General features: G+C 37.6%; 1 protein-coding gene across 1 annotated transcript in view; it reads right to left on the bottom strand.

Moving 5' to 3' along the window:
* Positions 1-12,118: 12,118 nt before the first annotated feature.
* Positions 12,119-26,980, bottom strand: part of ADAM29 (ADAM metallopeptidase domain 29) — a 63,927-nt gene continuing 49,065 nt past the window's right edge. Inside the window, exon 3 of the mRNA XM_058437044.1 lies at positions 12,119-14,920. Coding sequence (XP_058293027.1) covers positions 12,119-14,740 — 2,622 coding nt within the window. The 5' untranslated portion in view covers positions 14,741-14,920. The remainder of the gene's footprint in view (positions 14,921-26,980) is intronic.

The following is a 26,980-nucleotide window of genomic DNA, read 5'->3' as shown; positions in this document are numbered from 1 at the left end:
GTAAACAAAGAGAAGTTTGCCCAGAGGAAAGATTACTGAACACAATATGTTACAGGTTACTTATTTTTCTATAAAAAATTAGTCTAACTTAGTGACTTATAACAAAATTTATATTATGATTTCTCACAAATGTGTAGGCCAGGAATTCAGGCAGAGTTTGGCTGGGCAAGTTTTTCATATGTGATGTCAACCAATGTTCATCTGGTGGTATTCAGCTGGTAGTTTGGCTGATGTTGAGGGTCTGAGGTACTTTTATTCAGTCTATGACTTGAGCAAGATGGCCAGAAGTCTGGGTTTGGTTGGGTCTGTGTATTAGAGAGGCTACATAATACCTCTGTAGCACAGTTTCTCCTTACATTACAGTGTTCCAGGAGCAAACATTCTGGTTGGTCTAGCCAGACACTTGAAAGTCTTCTTATGATTTAGCTTCAGAAGTACCAGAATGTCAAATTTGCCAAGTTATATTACTCGAGCAAGGAGGAAAGCCAGGTCAGATCCAAGTGTGGTTGAGAAGGTGATGAAGAGGAGGAAGATATACTATTTCACATGAGAAAGTGGCATGTATGTTTGTATAAGGAATATATAGATGACATATGTCATAAACACAAGCTACTTAAGTCCATACTCTGGCTTCAACAATTCAAATTTGGTGTTGAATTTTTTTAATAGACTATAATATTTGGAACAGTTTTAGGTTCTCAGCACAATTGAGGGGAAGGTAGAGAGATAACCCAAATAGCTCCTTCTTGCATACATTCACACATCTTATCAACATTTCTCTCCAAAGTGGTATATTTGTTACAATTGATGAATCTATATTGACACACTATCACCCCAAAATCATCATTTATATTAGGGTTCACTCTTGATGTACATTCTATGGGTTTGGACAAATACATAATGACATATATCCAACATTGTAGTATTACAGATAATCCTTCTGCACCTCTAAAAATCCTCTGTGCTGTTCTGTTTATTCCTCCTTCCCCACTAACACCTGAAAACCGCTGACCTTTTCAATGTCTCCATAGATTTTTTCAATTTTAGCTGTTGTATTTGCATTAAAACAGTATGTGATCTTTTCAAAATTGGTTCCTTTACTTAGCAAAGGATTATGCATTTAAGTTTCATAAAAAACTTATGCATTTAAGTTTCCTAAAAAACTTATGCATTTAAGTTTCCTTCATGTCTTTTTGTGTAGCTTGATATTTTGTTCTTTTAATAGCTGAATAATACTACATTGTCTGGATATGCTACACCTTATTTAGCTGTTCACCTACTTAGGGACATCTTCTAAGTTTTGGCAATTATGAATAAAACTGATATAATATCCACATGCAGATGTTTGGACATAAGCTTTCACCTCCTTTGAATAAATTCTAAGGAGTGCACTTGCTGATCATATGGAAGAATAAGCTTACATTTTTAAGAAACTGACAAATGTATTGCAACAGTTTTTTAATAGTATGAATTTGACCAAAAATCAATGAGAGTCTATCATGCTGTACACCATCACTAACATTTGATGTCATCAGCATTTCAGATTTCGGCCATCATAGTATGTAATATGGTATGTTACTGTTGTATTAATTTTCATTTCACTGATGATATAGTATGTCAAACATCTTTTCATACATGTTTATTTGCCATCTGTATATCTTCTTCATCAGTTGTCTGCTAAAGTCTTTGGCATATTTTTAATCAATTGTTTTCTTATTTTTGAGTTTTAAGAGTTATTTCTCTATTTGTTAATAACAATGCTTTGTCAGAAACATCTTTTGAAAATATTTTCTCCCATTCTGTCTTCTCTTTTCATTCTCTTAATGGTGCATTTATAAAAGAAGAAATTTTTACTTTTAATGAAGTCCAGCTATCAATTCTTTCTTTCAAGAATTGTGTCCTTGGTGTCATATCTAAAAAGTTATAATCAGGCTTAAATTTGTCTAGATTTTCTCCTACCTTATATATTAGTTGTATAATTTTTTATTTTACATTTAGATATATGATAAATTTTGAGTTTATTTCTGTGAAAAATGTATGGTCTACATCTAGATTCATTTTTGGCATGTATATATTTTTTTCAGCACCATTTGTTGGAAAGGCTATCTTTTCTTCATTTTGTTGCCTGTAAGCCATGGCCTGAGCTCTATGTTTGCCCCTTTTAGCCATGGCTGGAGCAGATGGGAAGCAGAGCACCAAATAATTATACTGCAAACAGCAGAGGGACTCTAGGCCCAACCAATGATGCCATTTTTTTCTCCTATTCCTCTGGGCCTGTGATGGGAGGGGCTGCTGCGTAGGTCTCTAACATGCCCTGGAGACATTTTTCTTGTTGCTTTGGTGATTAAGATTCAGCTCCTTGTTATGCAAATTTCTGCAGTCAGCTTGAATTTTTCCTCAGAAAATGGCATTTCCTTTTTTATCACATTGTCAGGGTGCAAACTCTCCAAACTTTTATGCTCTGCTTCCCTTTTAAAACTGAATGCCTTTAACAGCACCCAAGTCAGCTCTTGAACACTTTGCTGCTAAGAAATTTCTTCCGCTGGATACCCTAAATGATCTTTCCCAAGTTCAAAGTTCCACAATTCTGAAGGGTAGGAATAAAATGCCACCAGTCTCTTTGCTAAAACATAAAAAGGGTCACCTTTGCTCTGGTTCCCAACAAGTTCTTCATCTCCATCTGAGACTGTCTCCAACTAGATTCTACTGGAGCTGTGTGGAGCCTATGCCATAATACTTCCCTGTTTTCATAGCCCTGGGCCTTAACCCAACCCTGCCAACTGACATCTCTGTGCAACCCCTGGAAATAGCTCCCATGTTCTCCCACAGGACCAGCATTGTCATGCCCCTCTGCACCTGGAACCACCACAAAACCCATAAAGTTGTTGCCCTCAAGCCTTTTTACAGGTTAAGGCTTTTTTCTACTAAAGCTAGTCTGTAAAGTCTGGAAGAGGAGCCGCCTTCTTCAGATGATCACACACTAAGACAAGGCTACAAGGAACACAAAAAAGTATTCATACAATACCAAAGGAACACAAATTTCTGCTAATAAACCATAAAGAAAGAAATGGAGATCTGAGTTGCCAAAAATAATTCAAAATTATTGCTTTAAAGAAGCTCAGCAAGCTATTAACACAAAAAGACAAATCAACAATTTCAACACAACAACACATAAACAAAATTAGAGGTTTAAAAAAGAGTTAAAAATCATAAAAGAGCCAGTTTTGGAGTTAATACAGTTAATAGCCTGAGAAACATAGTGAGACCCTGTCTCTACCAAATTTTTTAAAAAATTAGGTGGGCGTGGTGGTGCATACCTGTGTTTCCAGCTACTAAGGAGGCTGAGGTTGGAGGATTGCTTGAATCCAGGAGGTCATGGCTGCAATGAGCCATGATTATACCACTGCATTCCAGCCTGGGTAACAGAGCAAGACCCTTTCTCAACACACACACACACACACACACACACACATACTGTAATAGAAAGTGCAATGAAGAGTTTCAACAGTAGACTCAGTCAAACAGAAGAAAAAAATAGTGAACTAAAAGAAACGTCATTTGACATTATATAGTCAGAAGAGAAAAGAGAAGAAAAGAATGAAAAATAGTGAAGAAAGCCTATGGGAGTTATGTGCCATTATCAAGTAAAGCAATATATGCATAATAGAAGTTTCCCCAGAGAATAGAAAGGAGAAGGAAGTGGAGTTATGTGACATTATTAAGTGAAGCAATATATGCATAATAGAAGTTTACCTAGAGAATACAAAGGGGCAGGAAGTTTATTAAAATAAATAATTACTGAAAACTTACATAATCTGGAGAAGAAAACAGACATCTAAGAAGATCAAAGATCCAAGGAGCCCAAATGATTCCACATATGTTGAACATAAAAATGTTTACACAAAGACACATTACAATTAAGTTGGCAAAAGTCAAAAGCAGACAGAATTTTGAAAGTAGCAAGAGAAAAGCAATTTGTAATATGCAAACCTCTATAAGATTATCAGCTGATTTCTCAGGAGAAATCTTGCAGTTCAAGAGAGAGTGGGATAATCTATACAAAGTACTTAATGAAAAGAAATGAACTGCCAATCATAAACACTATACCCAGCAAAACTATCTTTTAAAATGAAGGAGAGGTAAAATCTTCTGTCAAACAAACACTGACAGAATCATTACCAGATCTTCCTTATGAGAAAAACTTGAGAGTTTTTAAAATGGGAACAAAATTGTGCTAATGATTTTGCATATAAAAGAGTATTTTACCAGTAAATGTAATATATAGACACACAGTAGTGACATTAATGTTGGTGCATAAATTAATGTTAACTCTAATATAAAAGTTAGACAAAAATATTAATAACTATAACAAAAAATTGATTAATGATATATAATATTAAAATGAGTAATTCTGACTTCAGTAGTACAAGTATGTTGGGTGGTTTTTTAGGTTTTTTATTTTCTGAGTACCCCTTAGGATCAGTTTGTATCTCTAGAAACCTTGATGTGATTTTTGGCTGAGAAAACAATGAATCTGTAGATCACGTTGGGAAGAACTGACATTTTAACAATACTGAACCTTATGATCCATGAATATGAACTATATCTCTATGTTCTTAGATATTTGATTTCAGTAATCAGCATTTGGTTTATTTCTGCATATAGTTTCTGAATATATTTATATTTTTTAGATTTCTACCTAAGTACTTTGGGTTTGGGGTGCTTTTAAAAATAGTATTATTCCTGTTAAACTACTATTGATGTTCTTCACAGAACTAGAGAAAACTATTTTAAAATTCATATAGAACCAAAAAAAAAAAAAAAAGAGCCCGAATAGTCAAGGCAATCCTAAGCAAAAAGAACAAACCTGGAGGCGTCACACTACCTGACCACAAACTATACTACAGCAACCAAAACAGCATGGCATTAGTATAAAAACAGACACATAGACCAATGAAACAGAATGCAGAACTCAGTAATAAGACCATGCACCTACAACTATTTGATCTTTGACAGGATTCCCTATTCAATAAATGGTGCTGGGAGAAACTGGCTAGCCATATGCAGAAGATTGAAACTGGATCCCTTCCTTACACCACATACAAAAATTAACTCAAGATGAATTAAGTACTTAAATGTAAGACCCAAAACTATAAAAACCTTGGAAGACAGCTTAATCAATACCATTCGGCACATAGACACAGGCAAAGATTTCATGATGAAGATGCCAAAAGCAATTGCAACAAAAGTAAAAATTGACAAATGGAATCTAATTAAACTAAAGAGCTTCTGCACAGCAAAAAGAAACTATCAACAGAACAAACAGACAGCCTACAGAATGTGAGAAATGTTTTGCAAACTATGCACCTGATGAAGGTCTGCTATACAGCACCTATAAGGAACTTAAATAAATTTACAAGAAAAAAAACATTAAAAAGTGGGCAAAGAACATGAACAGACACTTCAAAAGATGACATACATGTGGCCAACAAGCATATGAAAAAAAGCTCAATATCACTGATCATTACAGAAATATAAGTTAAAACCACAATGAGTCACCATCTCATGCCAGTCAGAATGGCTATTATTTGAAAGGTCAAGGCCGGGCGCGGTGGCTCATGCTTGTAATCCCAGCACTTTTGGAGGCTGAGGCGGGAGGATCACAAGGTCAGGAGATCGAGACCACAGTGAAACTCCGTCTCTACTAAAAATACAAAAAAATTAGCCAGGCATGGTGGTGGGCGCCTGTAGTCCCAGCTACTCCGAGAGGCTGAGGCAGGAGAATGGCGTGAACCCGGGAGGCGGAGCTTGCAGTGAGCCGAGATTGCGCCACTGCATTCCAGCCTGGGCGACAGAGGGAGACTCCGTCTCAAAAAAAAAAAAAAAAAAGAAAGGTCAGAAAATAATGGATACTGACAAGGTTATGGAGGAAAAGGAATGCTTATACACTGTTGGTGGGAGTGTAAGTTAGTTCAGCTATTGTGGAAGGCTGAGGTTATGCTTGTGTATCTCCAGGCCAAAACAAGAGGCCAATTTGGATACCATCAAGACACCTGAAACCTTATCATGAGCCAGATGCTGAGGAAGAGATTTGGGAGGCACCCAAAGACTCCCTGGTTGCAGCCATGTGGAGACTGATAATGAGGCCTCTTTCCTGCTTGTAGTGGATGATTTAAAACTTGATCTCACTAATTATCATGTGATTTGTCAATAATGTATATTGTCTTCTGGTGTGAATTCTTCCTTGTATAATACTGATCATTCTATTTTAGCAGTAAGAGCTTGAGAAGGAGTATGGATACCTGTAAAGATTTCCCATCCTTGGGAAGCCTCTCCTTCTGTGCATATTATTACTGAAATTCTTCAAAAGATTTTGAGGCGCTCTCAGTGTTTCATTGCTACTTTAATTTTAATCATTATCATTCCACATTACAAACAGCAGACTATGTAAATAATTGGCAGAAAAATTCTACTCTGCTGTAGAATTCCCAAACTAATATAGACCAGAAACTAGCTAATCAAATCAATGATCTCCGATAAATTGTAATCTGGCTAAGAGATCGAGTAACTAGTTTAGAATATAGAATGCTGTTACAATGTGACTGGAATACTTCTGATTTTTGCATGACTCCTCATTTGTATAATGAAACAGAGCATGAGTGGGAAATAATTAAGAGACATTTAAAGGGTCATACTGGAAATTTATCTTTGGATATTGCAAAACTGAAGGAACAAGTATTTCAAGCCTCTCAGGCACATCTGACGCTAATGCCAGGAACTGAAGTGTTTGAAGGAGTTGCAGATGGATTAGCAGCTATTAACTGGTTAAAATGGATCAAGACACTTGGAGGCTCTGTGATTTCAATGATGATTGTGCTTTTAACTGGTGTTGTCTTTGTGTAGTCTGTAGATGCGGATCCTAAATTCTGTGAGAAGTAGCCCACTGTGAAAAAGCTGCCTTTGCCTTTATTGCTTTGCAAAAACAGAAAGGGAGACATGCAGGGAACAATCCCTAAGCCTGTCATAAACAGGCCTTAAAGAAACTGGCCATAAACAGGATTTCTGCAGCAATGTGACATGCTCTTGATGGCTATCACACACACTGCTAGAAGTTGTTGGTTTACTGGAGCAAGGCAAGGAACACCTGGCCACCTGGAGTGGAAAACTGTTCAAACCACAAACAGTAGCACGAGTGGCCTGTACCTTAACAATATATTTTTGCTGCAGATAATCAGCCAAAGCTTATTTCTCTTCTCCTCACTAAGAAAGCTTTGTTTCCCATAAGGAATGCTTTCAGTTAATCTATAATCTATAGAAGCAATGCTTATCACTGCCTTGCTGTCAATAAATATGTGGGTCAAACTCTGTTCGTGGCTCTCAGCTCTGAAGGCTGTTAGCCCCCTGATTCTCACTTTGCACTCTATTTCTGTGTCTTTGTCTTCAATTCCTCTAGCGCTGCTGGGTTGGGGTCTCCATGGCTGAGCTGGTCTCAGTATCTCCTGGTACCTGATATGGAGCATTGAATTGGCAAATTTGTTTTCTCCATTCCTGTCCAAAGCCCCACCAGAAGAAATTTGCCTTCAGTTGGCAAGGCTCACAATATACCTTTACTATTCTACCTAAGGGGTATGTCAACTCTACAGCTTTGTGTCATAATCTTATTTGGAGATACCTTGATCACTTTTCACTTCCACAAGATATCGCACTGGTCCATCACATTGGTGACATTATGCTGACTGGAGCCAGTGAGCAAGAAGTAGCAAACACACTGGACTTATTGGTGAGATATTTGCATGCCAGAGGATAGGAAATTAATCTGACTAAAATTCAGGGACCTTCTACCTCAGTAAAATTTCTAGGGGTCCAATGATGTTGGGACTGTCGAGATAATCCTTCCAGGGTGAAGGATAGGTTGCTGCATTTGGCCCCTCCTACAATCAAAAAAGAGGCACCACACCTAGTGGGCCTATTTGGATTTTGGAGGCATCACATTCCTCAGTTGGGTGTGTTACTCCAGCCCATTTATCAAGTGACCAGAAAAGCTGCAAGTTTTGAGTGGGATCCAGAACAGGAGAAGATTCTGCAAGAGACCCAAGCTGCTATGCAAGCTGCTCTGCCACTTGGGCCATATGACCCCACAGATCCAGTGGTGCTTGAGGTGTCAGTGGCTGATAGGGATGCTGTTTGCAGCCTTTGGCAGGCCCCCATAGGTGTATCAGAGCAGAGGCCCCTAGGATTTTGGAACAAGGCCCTGCCATCTTCTGCAGATAACTACTCTTCTTTTGAGAGACAGCTCTTGGCCTGTTACTGGGCTTTGGTGGAAATTGAATGTTTGACTATGGGTCATCAAGTCACCATGTGACCTGAACTGCCTTTCATGAACTGGGTGCTTTCTGACCCATTTAGCCACAAATCAGGTCATGCACAGCAGCATTCTATTATCAATGGAAGTGGTATGTACGTGATTGGGCTCGAGCAGGTCCTGAAGGCTCAAGAAAGTTACAAGAGGAAGTGGCTCAAATGCCCATGGTCTCCACTCCTGCCACCCTGCCTTCTCTTCCCCAGCCTGCACCAATGGCCTCATGGGGAGTTATCTATGATCAGTTGACAGAGGAAGAGAAGACTAGGGCCTGATTCGCAGATGATTCTTCATGATATGCAGGCATCACCCGAAGTGGACAGCTCTAGCACTACAGACCCTTTCTAGGACATCTCTGGAGGATAGACATGAACGGAAATATTCCCAGTGCACAGAGCTTCAAGCAATGCACCTGGTTGTGGACTCTGCATAGAAGGAGGAATGGCCAGATGTGCAATTATATACTAATTCACCGGCTGTAGCCAATGGTTTGGCTGGATGTTCTGGGTCTTGGGAGAAGCATGATTGAAAAATCAGTGACAAAGAAATTTTGGGAAGAGGTATGTGGATGGAACTCACTGAGTGGTCAAAAACTGTGAAGATATTTGTATTCCATGTAAGTGCTCACCAACAGGTGACCTCAGCAGATGAGGATTTTAATAATCAAGTGAATAAGATGACCCTTTCTCTGGACACCACTCAGCCTCTTTCCCCAGCCACCCCGTCATCACCCAATGGGCCCATGAACAAAATGGCCATGGTGGTAGGGACAGAGGTTATGCATGGGCTCAGCAACATGGACTTCCACTCACCAAGGCTGATTTGGCTAAGGCCACTGCTGGGTGCCCAATTTGCCAGCAGCAGAGACCAAAACTGAGCCCTCTATTTGGCACCATTCTTCAGGGTAATCAGCCAGCTCCCTGGTGGCATGTTGATTATATTGGACCTCTTCCATCATGGGAAGGGTAGAGGCTTGCCATCACTGGAATAGACACTTACTCTGGATATGGATTTGCCTATCCTGCATGCAATGCTTCTGCCAGGCTACCATCTGTGGACTCACAGAATGCCTTATCCACCATCATGGTATTCCACACAGCATTGCCTCAGACCAAGGCACTTACTTTACAACTAAAGAAGTGTAGCAGTGGGCTCATGCTTATGGAATTCACTAGTCTTACCATGTTCCCCATCATCCTGAAGCAGCTGGATTGATAGAATGGTAGAATGGCCTTTTGAAGTCACAATTACAATGCCAGCTAGGTGACTATACTTTTCATGGCTGAGGCAAAGCTCTCCACAAGGCTGTATATGCTCTGAATTAGCATCCGATATATGGTACTGTTTTTCCCATAGCCAGGATTCATGCTCCAGGAATCAAGGGGTGGAAGTGACACCACTCACCATTACCCATAGTGATCCACTACCAAACCTTTTGCTTCCTGTTTCTATGACATTTCGTTCTGCTGGCCTAGAGGTCTTAGTTCCAGAGGGAGGAATGCTGCCACCAGGATACACAACAATGATTCCATTAAACTGGAAGTTAAGATTGCCACCTGGACACTTTGGGCTCCTCCTACCTTTAAGTCAACAGGCTAAGAAGGGAGTTACAGTGTTGGCTGGGGTGATTTACCCAGACTATTAAGAGGAAATCAGTCTATTACTGCACAATGGAGGTAAGGAAGAGTATGTATGGAATACAGGAGATCCATTAGGGCATCTCTTAGTATTACCATGCTCTGTGATTAAGGTAAATGGGAAACTACAACAGCCCAATCCAGGCAAGACTACAAATGACCAGACCCCACAGGAATGAAGGTTTGGGTCACTCCACCAGGGAAATAAAAAAATAAAAAAAAGGACCTGCTGAGGTGCTTGCTGAAGGCAAAGGGAATACAGAATGGGTAGTAGAAGGTAGTCATCAATACCAGCCATGACCACGTGACCAGCTGCAGAAATGAGGACTGAAATTGTCATGAGTATTTCTTCCTTCTTCTGTTGAAAACATTTTTGTGCATGTATACACTTGTACTAAGAAAATATCTTCGTTTTATTTCCCTTCTCATTTATCATGTGACAAGATTTATTGACTTCATATCAGCATTTAAGTATTGTTAATTTTATGTAATAGTATTTGGATTGGAGATTGGTGCGTTTCCAGTTGTAGGAAGGATAGTTGTATTATTTTAGCATAATTATGACCGTATTATTGTCTTTATTTGAAGATTATGCATGATCTCAAGAGATGTGTATGGGTTCAAGTTGACAAGGGGTGGACTTGTGATGGTTAATACTGAGTGTCAATTTGACTGGATTGAAGGATACAAAGTATTGATCCTGGGTGTGTCTGTGTGGGTGTTGCCAAAAGAGATTAACATTTGAGTCAGTGGGCTGGGAAAGGCAGACCCACCCGTAATCTGGGTTGCCACAATCTAATCAGCTGCCAGCACAGCTAGAATATATGCAGGCAGAAACATGTGAAAAGAGAGACTGGCCTAGCCTCCCAGCCTACATCTTTCTCCTATGCTGGATGCTTCCTGCCTTCAAACATCAGACTCCAAGTCCTTTAGTTTTGGAACTCGGACGGGCTTTCTTTGTTCTACAACCTGTAGATGGCCTATTGCGGAACCTTGTTATTGTGAGTTAATACTTAATAAATTCCCCTTTCTCTCTCTCTCTGTGTGTGTGTGTGTGTGTGTGTGTGTATTCCATTGGTTCTGTCCCTCTAGAGAACCCTAACACACCATTTCACCACTGATGGGCACCTAGGTTGATTCCATGTCTTTGCTGCTGTTAAGAGTGCTGTGCTTCATCTCATTTTATAACCAGAGGAACCCAGAAGTTGAAAGAGAACTGTAATTATTATCCCACCTTATTTTGAAGTAAACTGTCTATAAGTTTAGTAATTTTCCAGAGACAATGAAGGACAATGATTTAAAAAACCCTGAAAATTAAAAGTAAATTTTAAAAAATAAGGCATACGATGCCTTCTCACTCCTGCTTCATCCATTATATCAAGATTAGTACTATAACAGAGCTCAGTCAGAAAAAGGGAAACCACATGTGTGATTTTGGAGGGATATAATTAAATATAAGTAATTGGGTAAACAGCAATTGAAGAACAGAACAAGTTAAGGTAGACACCACGCTACTAATTGGCTACTAAATATGAACTACTAATTGCAAACAAATGATTCCATTCATAAAGCTAAGTAGCAAATGGAAAAGATTGGAGTTAGTTGAACCTAGAAGATGGTAGTGGCCCCACAGATCTCACACTCAGAATTCTAACAATAGGTATTGCTCGGCTGGTGCTGGAAGTTTGAGACATTTGTATAGAGCTCAAAGAACTGGAATCCAGAACCCTGAGTGTAACACACCAGACAGCAGACAATGAAGTTTTTCTGGAGTGAGTTTTAAAAAGTAGGGGGAGATTAAAATCAAGTATTGTTACCAGTGTAAAACCTATTATTCAGGAAACACTGATAAACAGGAAGAAAACAGATCTCCCAGATTTCTAATTTCCTATTCTTTCTCCATGTTGCAAAACCCTGTAGGATGAGGTCTGGTTTAGCAGAAATACGGTTCCTATAAAGTAGAGTGAAAAAGAAGAAAGGATTTGGAAGCTGAAAGGCAACAAGTTAAAAATTGGTACGCCACACATATGCCATGGCTTTTTTAGGAAATATAAAGTGGCAAGTTTTTCAGAAAAATAAAGTTTCAAATTATTTAAAACAATGAAAAGTAAGTAGAAACACACTAGGAATTATTTTTTAATGTACCTTTTCTGGATACAGTTTTTGGAATTGGTACTGATTGCTTTCGTTTACCACTTTGACTCCAGTAAGATGTCACATGAGGTTGACTCTGGGAGGGCGTCACCCGGGGTTGGCTCTGGGAGGGCGTCACAGGAGGTTGACTCTGGGAAGGCGTCACCCGAGGTTGACTCTGGAAAGGTGTCACAGGAGGTTGACTCTGGGAAGGCGTCAACTGAGGTTGCCTCTGGGAGGGCATCACAGGAGGTTGACTCTGAGAAGACATCACCTGAGGTTGACTCTGGGAGGGTGTCACAGGAGTTTGACTCTGGGAAGGCGTCAACCGAGGTTGACTCTGGGAAGGCGTCACAGGAGGTTGACTCTGGGAAGGCTTCACAGAAGGTTGACTCTGGGAAGGCATCACCCAAGGTTGACTCTGGGGAGGTAACTCATGAGGTTGACGCTGAATTTTTTCCTCTTTTGCAGATGGAGTTTGAACATCTTGCTGCTTTTTTATTGGCTTATTTTTTTTACAAAGTCGATAAAGGCAACATAATAAAATAAACAAAACAATAAGCAACAATATACACAGATAACAAAACTTCTTTTTCTTCTTTCTCTTAGGGGGTGGTCCACTGTCAACACTACCTCCATAGCCTTCTATCAGGCAGTTGGGAGGGTCCCACAGATAATTGCAATGGCAGTGATGTTTATTGTTGCAGATGCCCCTCTTGTTACAAAATGCAGGTGAGCAATTACTATTCAAGGTGGTTATATGGACACAGTGCCTGTGGATGCATATATGATCTATCCCACACTCTGTTCCATCTTTCACTTCACCAATATCAGGTCCCTTCATCCCCAAATGGTAATCAGTACTCCAGCACATTACGTCATTGAAGCGAGCCCAATGCACAGTAGTATGATCACTCAAATTGGGAATTTCTGTCACATTCTCACACTGAATTCTTCCACACTGGACATCTGAGATATTGCATTTTATATATGTAGCATTTTTGATACCACAGTGACCAACACGGTCACCTAAGGTGTTCAATTGTTTGTAGCAGGTCTCACTTGCAGTATTTGCCCCTGCACCAAAAATCCTCCTACACTGTTCATTGCGGTCATGACAGTTCTTTTCATAGCAGTAGCCCCTCTCCTTACAGGGAATTCCATCTTCCACATAAAAGTCATCTGGGCACTTATGGGAACTACCATTGCACCACTCTGGAAGATCACATTCATTGACCTCCTTTCTACACACTTGCCCTGATGGTAGGAACTTGCAGTCTTTGCAACAAAGCCCAAAAGCACAAGTAGAACCATCAGTCAGAGTGCAGTTTGACAGACAGCAGGGATCTTTTGCACAATTCTTTAAAAGTCCACAGTCACACTCTTCTCCTTCTTCAACAACACCATTCCCACAGCGCTTCACATTAAAGATGTCCTTTGTGTGTAGAGTTTCAAGCAAACACTTCGTCCTCTCTACAGTATATTCCCAAAAGTCACCATAACTACAATTGCTAAATTTAGTTATTGGTGGGTTACCTTCATGCATTATGCATCTAGGTTGTGAACAACGACATGTATCCTCATCATGGTTCATGCCCAAATTATGACCTAGATGATGAGCCACTGCAATTGAAAAAGTGCCCAAAGTTTTGTTCATGAAAGTAACAATTGCACAACTACGGTGTGGTGTGCACATTCCTCTAAAAGCTCCTATGCCACTTAACCCTCTTAATCCTAGAGTTGTGAAAAGATGTGAGGTGTCATGTTGCATCCGGGGAGTAATGTTCTCCGACTTCCACTTGCAATACAGGTGCACAGATTTCCTTACATCATCTACTACAATGAGGTTTTTATTGGTCCAGATCTCCAAACCAAATAATAATACCTTAACACCAATGACATCCAAAATGGAATCCACTATATTAACAATAACATATAGATCCTCCAGCAACTTTGAGTCATTCCTTTCATAACGAATGTATAGATAATTATCAATGACGACTACAATTTCAACAATCCTAAAATGGATCCACCAGCCCACATAAGAACTTTGCTTCTGAGTGGAATTATCAATTTCTGCAAATTCCATTCGGCATGTTATTTCCTTTTGCATAAATCCGGATCTCATGGTTGAAAATTGTGTCTCCTCACTGTCCATCTTATATACCAGATGTTCAAACGTGGTAGAAAATGCTAGGGGCTTGATTTCATAAGCAAAGTCATTTATCTGTAATATTCCTTGAAAACCCCCAAAACAGGTACTGAGGGAAACCAAGGATTCTGGGTCCCCTTCCACATAACCATGATAGTAGCAGTTATTCTGGACAAAAGGCTGGTCCTCAAGGATAGCACCCTGGTCTGTGTAGGTGAACACAGGGAGGTGTTTGGGAAACAAAAGCTTCTTGACCTTTATGTGGATAATGTGTTTCTGGCCTCCAAAAGGCAGGATATAGGAGAGCCAGCCTGGAGGTTTCATGCCTCTGGTGGTGCCAGTTATCCTCACAGGAATCACCACATCCGGAGCGCTGTGATATTGGGGGTGCTCATCCTGGATGTGTCCAGAACAGGACAGAAACACCCCAAGCCAATGCAGCAGGAGTAACATCTTCATGTTCAACAAGGCTTCAAATCACAGTGATTTTGAAGTCCCTGTTATGGAAACACTGGTCCAGAGAAGAAGTCAGGGCTGGAGTCACAGGTGGTGTGGCTCCTTCTTCTGAGTTGGTCAGTGTGTAGTGCTGATCATTAAAGATCCATCTTCTGGCAGAGTTGAACCATCAGAGCTGCAGCACTGTAAGTAAAACAAAAAGCATGTGGATGAGTGTACAGAAATTCTTCTTATAAGAGAATCCAGTGGAGAAGAAGAGAAAGAGAAAAAAACATGAGATAAAAGTGATTAGTGCTTTTATTCCTTGAGTCATCAAGGAATGACTCAAGAAATTGCCTAGAATTTGCTCTGAAATATTGATAGGGAAAAGGGAATAGGGAGTGTACAGAAAATAAAACTTGGCCATACACAGATAGTTACTGAATATAAAGATGGAAAATTGATTCACTATACAGTTCTTTAAATATGTAATTATTTGCAAATATTTCCACAATAATGAAAACAAAATTTTTTAAGGGTAAGCTGAACTTATATCTTAAATTTCTGAGACAGTTTCAATTTACACGTGTTAAATTGTCATAAGCATTAATATCTTTTCTATTCCATTTCAGATGATAAATTAGTTGAAAACATTGTCTAAGAGACATTTTTAAAAACCATTCTTATGTTATTTTAAATTTTTGGTACTTACCATATAGCTTTCTATGGCACAATATTTATTTAATTTTCTGTTTCTTCCCTAACTTCCTCTTCTCACTAGCCTTGTCAGCAGGAATACCCTCAAGGGCATCATTTGCATCATTCACAAATATTAGTATCTCATATAATGCCTGGTTTAATTCTTTATGTAATAAATAACGGTTGACTTGAAGCTAATTGTTCTTGGAGTGAAATAAATATTACTCAAAATATGTTTACACTTTATTATGTTTTTAAAGAAGAACATTATTCAGCATCTATGATAAATGCATGCTCTGGAACAAAGTTTTATAATTTCAGTTTTTCCTTATCCTTCCTTCTAAATACAATTTAATACTCTGAAACAAGTCAGTGGACAACAAAAAAAAGACTCTGAAAACTCATGGACATAGAGAATAGAAGGATGATTAATAAAAAGAAAAATTCTGAGTAGTTACCTTTGGACTTGAGGAAGGTCAGTTATCTGAGTTTCTTCTTATCTTTCTTTTTTTTTTTTTTTAAATCAGAATAACAACATATATTAATTGTAGAAAAATTAGAAAAATTATATAAGCAAAATTTTAAATTATATAAGCAAAATTTTAAATAGCTTAAAAACCTATAATTTCTTAAAAATAACTTTTGATATTTTGATGTACATCTTCAAGACTTTATTTTTTTGTTTGTTTATGTATTTAACTTATCCAAATGGGCTCAAACTAAAATAAGCAAAGTTGCAATTTGCTTTTTCAACTTGATATTTTGTGATGTTCTTTCCATGTCCGTAAATTTAGAGCTACACAAACATTTCAAATGACTGCTACGTGTTGCTTTGTGCTGATGTGCTATAATTTCCTTGACCAATTCCATACTGCGAAAATAATTCTGGGTTTTTCTATATGTTTATCTTCTATGTTTATAATACTTTTCTCATCTTAAAAATGTCCCATTGGATCTTAAATGAATTACATTAAGTTTACAGATTAATTTGGAGGGAATCTTTACAACATTCAGTGATTTTATTATCTTTCATGTATATCCCAAACTGGGTGCTGGACAGATCTTTAACCCCAAACCTCCAACAGACATAGACAAAAATAAAAAAATAAAAATAACTAAAGAAAAGCTTTCACTTTCTGGCCAAATGACTAAGAATGGAAAAGCTCAGCAAAGACATGGGGAGGTGCTGCAGCCCCTTCTTTAGAGTCAGGGAGTCAGGACACGTGTGTGTTGATTCACCCACAGTGGCCATTTCAGACTTGGCAGGCCCACCAAAAACACAAACCACATTCAGTGCGCTGGTGGGCTGTCCATTCCACCCATATTGGCAACATCACAGCACTGGATGACTAACCTAACCCTCATTCGATAACCAGGTAACTAGCTAACTGATCTGCCTTCAGAGGCATCAGTGAAGCCCTACCTAGCTGATACAACCCTGCTGTAGAATAAGGCCAGTGAAATGGAGCCTGAATGAGCCACAGAATTATTATCCATAAAACCTGATATTTCCTAGCCCTCCATCAAATGACATAGGAAGACCAAAGCCTGGTTGTTTTTGTTTCTTCCATCTTCAGGCGTGAAAGTGGCCTAATGACATGAATGGCCTAGAAAGGGCCTTCTGCCCCAGATGGCACCAGCAATGATTGAGCTGAAACCCCTTCAGAATTAAAAAAGCCAAGTAAAGTATAATAATATTGAAAGAGCTATCAAAATTAAACATTTTTGGAACTCAGCCCACAAAAGCACACCAGAATATATATACTCTAAACGTAGAAAGGCAACTATCTTCTAAAATAGAAAATTTAAATAGGATCAAGCATCTCCTACAGAGTGACATCAGCAAAATGGCAGAGTGGGAAGTTCTGCACCGTCCTACTCCCTAGAACGTATTTCAACAACAATTTGAACAAATTATCTTTGTAAGAAATTCTGAAGCTAATTGAATGACTACCACATCCTGGGAAAATGAAAAATCAGAGTTACCAGAGTTGGTAGGGAGATTCAGAACATCCTCTCAGTGGAGTCCCTGTCCCCAGTGTACTGCCATGCAGTCAGAAAGAGAACCCCTAGTTCCCAGCTTCACCCAGTCATTGGAAGAGACTGATTTGTGTCCAGTACTCCAAAATTTTTTAAGGGCCTTTGTACACGAATTACTTCTGTCAGTTGGAGCTCTTACTGGTCTACCACAATTTAGCTTTCTGCAGAGGACGGAGATGGTGGCTTCATCTGGTGGATGCCACAGACCCCGCCCCCCCACAACCCAACTTCTTGGCATAGAGTAAGCAGATAAGAAATCTCAGCTTTCAGCTTCCTGCTATGGAGGAAAAGTGCTGATCTGTGTATCTGACACTCCAACTTTTCAATGGCTGCCTGAAGATCTAGCATCTATCTAACTAGTTTAGAGCTTGAATGGGTTTGGCACAGTCTAGACACCTGTGGGAGAATGGAGATGCGGCTTGAGCCGGTAGTCAGCGTAGATCCTCCCTACTTCTCAGTACGTAGAGAGCAGACAAAAAATTCCAGCTCTCAGCTCTCTCCTGGGATTGGGAAGGGTGTGGAGTACTTGATTGGTGCATCCAACACCCAAATTTCTCCAGGGCTCTCAAAGTGAACTGGCATCTTACTAACCAGTCTTAGAGCTCTGAAAGGCCTATCACAGTCTAGCCACCAGGGAGGAAAATAGATGGAGGCTAGTGCTGGTGGGCACCATAGATCTTCCCTCCTGCTCAGCACAGAGCAAGCAGAAAAAATATCCCGTGTCAGCTTTCTTCTAGAGAAGAAAAGAATTGATCATGTGCCCAGCACCTAACCTCTCCAGGACTACACAAAGAACTGATATGACTTGCCACTCTTGGATCTCTGATGGGTCTAGTACAGTCTAGACACCTGGGATAAAAGATTAATAGAAATGGTAGTTTGGACTGGTTGATACAATAGTTTCCCACCCCAGGTCAGCACAGAGGAGTAGACAAAAACCACACTGTTTCTTTTCATGGAGAGAGAGAGAGAGTTATTAGAAAGACTAGAATCTCTGGCTTTGCTGGTTGGTGGAGGTTTCCTCCTATACAAGGCTAGTCTGTAAAGACTGAGAGATGACCTTCTGTGTCTAATGTGCAAATGTCAACACAGATAACTAAGGAAAATGTAGAAACAGGCAAAGATGTTCCAAACAAAGAAAGAAGAGATAAATCTTCAGAAACCAACCCTAATGAAACATCATTATATGATTTACTTGATTTAGAATGCAAAATATGATATGAAGATGTTTATGGAGGTCAAGAGAACAATGCAGGAAAAAAGTTAGAATTTCAACAAAGCCATGGAAAATATTTTTAAAGTACCAAAACAGAAATCTTGAAGCTGAGGAACGCAATAACTGAATTAAATTATTTAATAGAGAGCTTCAGCGATGGACTAGGCGAAGCAGAAGAAACGATCAGTGAACTTGAAAACATATCATTGGAAATGATTCAGTCAGTAGAGTAAAAAGAATAAAAATGAGTGGAGAAAACTTAAGAAACTGATAGGACCTCTTCAAGGACACCAATATAAGCATTAAGGAAGTGTCAGAGGAGAAGAGAGAAGGGGCCAGAAAGCCTATTTAAAGAGATAATGGCTGAACACTTCCCAAATCTGGGGAAGGCAATAGACATTCAGATCCATGAAGCCCAAAAGTTCCCAAATAAGATGAACTCAAATAAATCAACATTGAGACACATTGTAATCACACTGTAAAAAGTCAAAAACAAAGTGTATTTTGAGATAAGGAGAAAAGTAACTTGTCACATAAAAGAAAATGCCCATGAAACTATCTGTGAATTTTTCAGCAGAAACCTTGCAGGCCAGAGGGAGTGGGATGATACATTCAAAGTTCTAAAAGAAAAGAAACTGCCAACCAAGAACACTACACCTGGCCTTTAATAGTGGAGGAGAGATGAAGACTACTTAAAATAAACAAAAGCTGAGAGAGATCATCACCAATAGTATATTACCTGCCTTAGAAAAAATGCTAAAAGGAGTTCTTCAAGTTGAAATGATGGAATACTAAACAGCAACACCATAGCATAAGAAAGTATGAAACTTGATGATAAAGGTAAGTATAGGGACAGATACAGATATTGTATTACTGTAATAGTGGTGTATAAATGACTTATTTTTTATTCATTACAAATATGTTATTGTATATATTTAAGGTATACAACATGATGTTTTCATATACATATACATAGTGAAATGATTACTACAGTAATAATGACTTTTAATTCTAGTATAAAAGTCAAAAGACAAATGTATTAAAAAAAGAAATAAAATATGTTAAAAGTTACACAATATGAAAAGATGTAAATTGCAGCAACAATAAAATAAAGTGTGGGGTAGGGTATTAGAGCTCCTGTGTGTGACTGCAGAGATTATTGCAGAGTTTCTGTGTGCTATTGAACTTATCAGCTTAAAATAGACTATTAAGCAGTTTTTAAAATAAAGACAAACAAAATTCATAAATGTTAGCTAGACAAAGAAAAAAAGAAGACTCAATATCAGAAATGAAAGAGGCAACATTACTACAGATGCCACAGAAATAAAATGGATCATAAGATAACACTATGAAAGGGATTTTCATGGAATGTTTTGGCAACAATATAGATTTTAATACTACCATAGCACGTTTATTTTTCTTTTAGCTTTTCTATTAGTTTCCTATGGCTGCTGTAACAAATTACCACAATCTCAGTGTCTTAAAGCAACACAAATGTATTACCTTATAGTTCTGTAGTTCTGGAGGCTAAAATGAGTTTCATTGGCCAAAACGAAAGTGTCAGCAAGACTGAGTTTCTTTTTGGAGATTAAAAGGGAAAAATCTGTTTCTCATTCCTTTCCAGCTTCTAGAAGCCACCCACGTTAATGGCTCATAGACTTATTCCCTCAATTTTCAAGGGTGGTTGGAGGTAGCAGGTCAAATCATTCTCATATCACTTCATTTTGACTCTGCCTCTTCTGCCTCCCTCCTTCACTTATAAGAACCTTTGGAATTGCATTGGACTCACGGTATAATACAGGGAAATCTCCCTATTTTAGGGTCATCTGATTAACAACCTTGATTCCATCTGCAACCTAAATTCCCTTTACCATGTAAATTGGAATCTTTGTTGGTTTCAGGGAATAGGACGGGAACATTTGTGGGAGACAATTATTCCACCCACTTCATCCTCTTTATTGTATTCATCTTCCTAATAACTAATCCTATTGTCTTTTAATCTGCGTATATTCTTTTTGTGAATTTTTCTTCCAGGAATGTAGGGTCCATATATTTTTCTCTTGTACCTATCAAGGTGTTATAATATAAACATGGTATCACTTACAGTCAGTGAGGATGTGAGGAGACAGGTGCCTTCTAATACAGAATATAGAATGATAAATCAAGCCCCACACTGCAGAGAAAATGTGGCAATATGGTCAAGATCCAGAGTTTCCTTTTAAGAAATTATTCCAGAGTAATATTAAGTTGTTTAATCAAATATTTATGGGAAAAACATCATAGCATTACTTATAATAGTAAAAATATGTAAAGAATTCTCAACTTTGGGTAAATAAATTAATATTTCATTTTTATATGGAAAAGTAATTAGTATAAATTATATTTTCAAAGGATATTAACTGACACATCAAAATACTTGGTGTTTATTTTGAAACATAAAAGCATGATAAAAATAACTAACCTAATTTTAACTTTAAAAAATGATGTTGGTATAGCATTCTTTTATGTATGTACATTACTATAAACATTCCTATATTTTTATTCATTTATTTTATACAGTTTACTGTGAAGTACACACAAATATTAACATTGGTTTTCCCTGGAATTGTGAGTTTAAGTGTTACTTGTATTTTCTTTCTAAGGCCTTTCTCTAAACACTTTTTTCAAATACATATAAATTCAATTTATAGTCAGAAAAAAGTTATTTTTAAAGTGAAGACATTGAAAATAGGTTCAATTTTAATTCATTTTAGTAGTTAGGATTCTGACATCCTATGTAGAAATTTTTTTTAATTTTTACTTTGTTTTTGGTTCTGTAATTTTATTTAAAATATATAATGGTATAAAGAAGGCAATGATAATGATGATGATGAAGAAAAATGAAGAGGATGAATTGCCACAGTGTCTTCAACAATGTGTACATGTACCCTAGAACTTAAAGTATAATAATAAAAAATTTTTAATAAATAAATAAAAGAAAAATGAAGAAGAAGATGATGTTAATTTTTCCAATACTGGAAAATAAGAGACTAAGTTTTCTAACGAGAGATCTGACTACATGATGGAAAGTCTTTGTGAACGTTGAATTTTCTAGGGTGAAGTTGCTCTCATCTTGCTTTCTTTTTTTTTCTAGAACTAATCCCCTTATGCAAAAATACAAATAGCAACAATGATGTAGAGAGGATTTATGTGAGTTTAAATGTAGGAAACGAATTTCATAAAATTCAAGGTACTAATACTTGAAGACAATCTATGACAGTGGCAATTTTGTTTTCCTAATTGACTTACAGATTTAAGACAAACACAATCTAAATTACATTAAGCTGTGTGTGTGTGTGTGTGTGTGTGTTTGTGTGTGTTGGTGGAAAGTGGCAAACTGATTTTAAAGTTTATATGAATGTTCAAAGTACCTAGGAATATCCACAATAATCTTTATAAAGAAGTACAAAGTTGATTATTTATACTACCTATTTCCCAATTCACTGGATAGTCAGAATGTGCTGTGGAATAGAACATGATATGAATGTGGCCAAAGTTAAAAGCAGATAATTGCCACCCAGAGAAGAAACCAGCACATGATTCAAGATTGCTGAAAACAAACAACATGCACACTAAGGTCAAGTCTAAAGTGCTTAAGTACAAAAAGTGGAGAGAGACACTGTACACAAGATCCAGTCCTTTGCAATGCATTGGTCCCCACGGCCAGAGGATCTGATCCACAGTTGGCATGGGCAGTGTGACTGCAGACATTTAACTTCCTGCTGCATTACAAGAGCCTTAATCCTTCCCTGATGTAGTCTGAAACACAGTAAGCTAGAGCTGTTCCAGAGGGCCATTGATGCACTTGCTTAAGCCCTCCTGCTTGATAGGTCTTTGGATTATAAAGGTGTGTGCAATTGTCAAATGACAGTGAATGCACACTTTGTCTAGTGTGTAATTCATTGTATGTATATTTTAACTCAAAAGAAAAAGCTAAACAAAATTCAGATCTAGCTCATGGTGTTCATGACGAAGTATTTAAAGGCAAGTGTACTGACATCTGCAATGCACTTAGAAAGAAACACGAAGGAAAAATCATGGTTTTACAGAGGAATTGACAAATAAATAATAAAGCAAGTGTAATGAACAAAATAATTCAGTTTCTGTTAAGATTTTAGGTATTTGCTAGCAAAATTATTCTGGGAAGAAATAACCTGTGAGTATTAAATCAGAAGAAAAGGCCATGAAAGGAAGACATTCCAAGTAGTGGGTGTCTGTATTGGAGAAACCATATCTGTACTGGAGAAAGCATATCAGTTTATGCGATTGTTTCATCTTAACCACCCAACAATTCAGTGTTTCTTTATGAAAATCAATAAGCATTAAATGACTCCAAGCAGTTTCATGATAGGACTTAATTCTAGAGAACTGCAGTACCTTCTTGGATGAGCCAAACTGTTTTAATGCATAGGGATTGCAAATAAATTGCACTAGTTGTTACCAAACTCAGGAAATATCCAGTGCTTTTCCTTTCATGCCATTTCTTGCTGTATGCAGTGTTTCCCCTTTCATCATCAAATCCATTAAGGTGGGTCAAAAGCTTTTGAAGGAAATTAGCGCATTTTGAAATATTACAGATTTTTAAAGGATGTGAATTAAATGAAGCAATATATGAGAGCCGCTTTGTGAGCAACTTTACACATTTTGGAAAATAGCAAAAGAGGGTAGACAGGATATAAATGAAGTATTCAGATACGTTTCTTAGAAACTCCAAGTACCAAAGCTAATTCAGGTAACCACCACTACTACTTTTAAAGTAATAATAATAATAAAATGAAAAGAAGAGATAATAAAAGAAAAATCTTGTTACCACAATGATTGAGATGAACAAGTTTACATATACATTTAATTAGAATGTTGAGAGAATAAAATAAGAAAAATAAATTAACAGTTTGAAGCCCCTTTGATTCACTATTTCAAAATTTCAGAGGTGTGCTTCTGATTTAAAACAAACTCAAAAATGTTAGAAGTTCCATGGCTTTATTGAATTATCTTAGAAAGAGGTGAAGCTGCAATAAGTTTTAATAAGGGAGGCACTAGCAAACTCATACAAATGAAAGCTAGCACAGTTAAATTTTCTATACAAGTATGTACACAAAGTGCTTAGATGGGCGATATATACAGGAAAACATACACACAGGATTATATGAGCAGGCACACTGCCAGTTTGAACTGAAAGGGAAAGTGATGGGATGAAATGAAGGAAGGCACTTGGACTTCTATTTTTTAGGACTGAATTATTTTGCTATTCTGCTACAAATATTTGCTATTCTTCAAGAGAATGGAAGAATTATCCCAAAGACAATTCAGAGATCATTGGGGATGCCTCTTCGGTCTCAAAGAGTGAGGGACATGACCTTGACTAACCCAGGCCAGGTACCAGTCCCCATAAATCCTTGGGGGTATGGCCCATGACCGCCAGAGCCATGGAGGCAGAAGTGCTGCCCCAGTGGTTCTGAAAGGCAGAGCATCAAACTGGACAGGATTAACATGTTAATATTTAATAATATTTGCCTTGCTAGGGTTTGGACTATCTTGGGATAAATTATTCATTTCTTTCTTCAGATTTTTACATTTGGTATAGGGTGTCTATCCTACTCCTGTCCCATATCTGTATTTTGAAATTGCATACCTTATCTAGTTTCACAGTTTCATAGCTGGAGGGATATTTAGTTTCAGGATGGATTTTTACTTGGAGTCTCACCCATATCTGATTTTAAAAATGCTTAGACGAGGCTTTGAATTTTAGACTTCAGAGTTGATGCTGAAATGAATTAAGGCTCTTGGGGCTGTTAAAATGGAATGAATATATAGTCAGCCTTCTGTATCTGTGGGTTCCACATCCATAGATTCAACCAACTGTGAATCAAACACACATTTGAAAAAAAATTGCATCTGTATTGAACATGTGCAGATTCAGTTTTCTTGTCATTTACTCCCTGAACAATAGAGTATAGCAAATATTTACACAGCACTTACATTGTGTTAGGTATTATAAGTAATCTAGAGATGATTTAAAGTATACGAAAGGACATGCACAAGTTATATGCAAATATTACACCATTTTAGAAACTGGAACATCTGGGTTTTGGTATCGGCGAGAGGTCCTGGGACCAATCCTCCTTGGATGTCAAGGGATGACTGTATTTTGCTTTTGAGGAAGACATGAATTTGTTGTACCAGGGCCCAATGCTATAGACCGAATTGTGTACCTACTAATTCATATGTTGAAGCCCGAATCTTCAGTGTAATGTTATTTGGAAGTGGACCCCGTGGATGCTAATTAGGTTTAAATGAGGTCATGAGGGCGAGGCCCCCATGATGAGATTCATGCCTTTATAAGAAGATGAGGACACCACATCTCTCTTCCTCTGAAATACGGATACAGAAAGAAGGCAGTCATAGGCAAACCACTTTTTTAAGAGCAAAAGAGGGCTCTCACCAGACATCAAATCTGCTGCTGCCTCTATCTTGGTATTTCAAGGCTCCATAATCACATGAGCCAGTTTCTTATAATTAACCTCATGTTTCTTATAATCAACCTCATGTTTCTTATAATCATATATAGGTAGATAGGTAGGTAAATAGGTAGATAGATGATAGACAGATAGATGATTGATAGATAGATGATAGATGATAGATAGATAGATAGATAGATAGATAGATAGATAGATATAGATAGATAGATAGATAGATGATAGATAGATAGATAGAGCTTGATGTGGTTTCTCCCCATGAAAACTCATGTTAAAATTTGATCCCCGATGTAGTAGTATTGGGAAGTGGGGCCTGGTATGTGATGTTTAGGTCATGGGGGTAGACCTTTTATGAATACATTCACGCACTTATTTGGGGGAGTGAGTTCTCACTGTTGAGAGAATGGGTTATTTCTCATGAGAGCTGGTTGTTCAAAAAGAGTCTGGCTTCCTTGGTTTCTCTCTCTCTTGCTTCCTCCCTTACCCTCTGATCTTTTTGCACCCTTCTGCTTTCTGTCACGAGAGGAAGCAGCATGACGGAGTCCCTCACAAGACCTAGAATCATGAGCCAAATAAACCTCTTTTCTTTACAAATTATTCAGCCTCAAGTATTCTGTTATAGCAACACTAAAAAGACTAATATATATATATATATTAGAGGACTATATATATATATATATATATAGTCTTCTTTTTCTCTGTGAAATGATAACTAAAGATTTTGGTAGTGTGAGTCAGTAGCTAATAATTGTTGGAGTTGGCTCTAGAATCCAGTTCTCTTTGACTTCCATAAACCACCACCTCCTCTTCATTGATTTTCTGTTTTTTATTTTTTATTTTTTATTTTTTTGCCTACTCACCTAGCCAAACACTTATGAACATATACATGAAGAATTTTGCAAATACAAGAAAGACTTCATAAATCATCTTTTAAAAAATAAGTTACCCATAATCTTGTGGTTAAATTCAACTTTCTACGTTAAGAGTTTTACATGTTTATATTTAATTTTTAATTAAATTTCTTAATTTATCTGGCCCACTGCATTCCGTAAACTCAATTTTAACAAGGTACAATACTGTATTAATGCATTTAAAATTTGTCCTTCAGAATGTAAGATCTAGTCCAAAAAATATTAGTTACATAGTAAAACATTTTTAGTAAAATAGATTATGGTCTCCTAAGAATCTGTACTAATTTCCTTCGTGTTTCGTATTTTCTTAATTATTTTGGGGTTTCTTATCTTTACACTTCTGTATTCTCTGCAATGCTGTATTAGTTTAGTAGGGCTGCCAAAACAAAAGTATAGTATCACAGACCGAGTGGCTTAAACAATTTATTTTCTGTTATGGTATCTAGAAGTCTGAAATCAAAATGTTGGCAGGTTTGGTTTCTCTTGGAAACTTCCCACTTGGCTTGTAGATGGCTGTCTTCTGACTGGGTCCTTACATGGTTTTTTCTCTGTACATACAATCTTTGATGCCTCTTGTGTGTACTAATTTTCTCTGCTTATAAGGACACTGGTCAAATTGGATTCAAGCCCACCCTAATTACTTCAGTTAATCTTAATCACCTCTTTATAGAAGCTGTCTCCAAATGCAGTCACATTCTCAAGAACTGGGGGTTGGGCCTTCAAACCATACATAATTTATAGAAAAAAACATTTTATTATCCTAGATGATACTGTATTTAATCAACAAATGACCCATTAATTGAGTCACAAAAGATAGCTTAAGAGGAAGTATAAATAAGATCAAACTATGTTTAAATTAACATTTACTAGGCCAGGTGCAGTG

The sequence above is a fragment of the Hylobates moloch genome, unplaced genomic scaffold, assembly GCF_009828535.3.
Source record: "Hylobates moloch isolate HMO894 unplaced genomic scaffold, HMol_V3 SCAFFOLD_3, whole genome shotgun sequence".
Classification (NCBI taxonomy): Eukaryota; Metazoa; Chordata; class Mammalia; order Primates; family Hylobatidae; genus Hylobates; species Hylobates moloch.
This window is presented reverse-complemented; position numbering and strand designations above follow the sequence as displayed.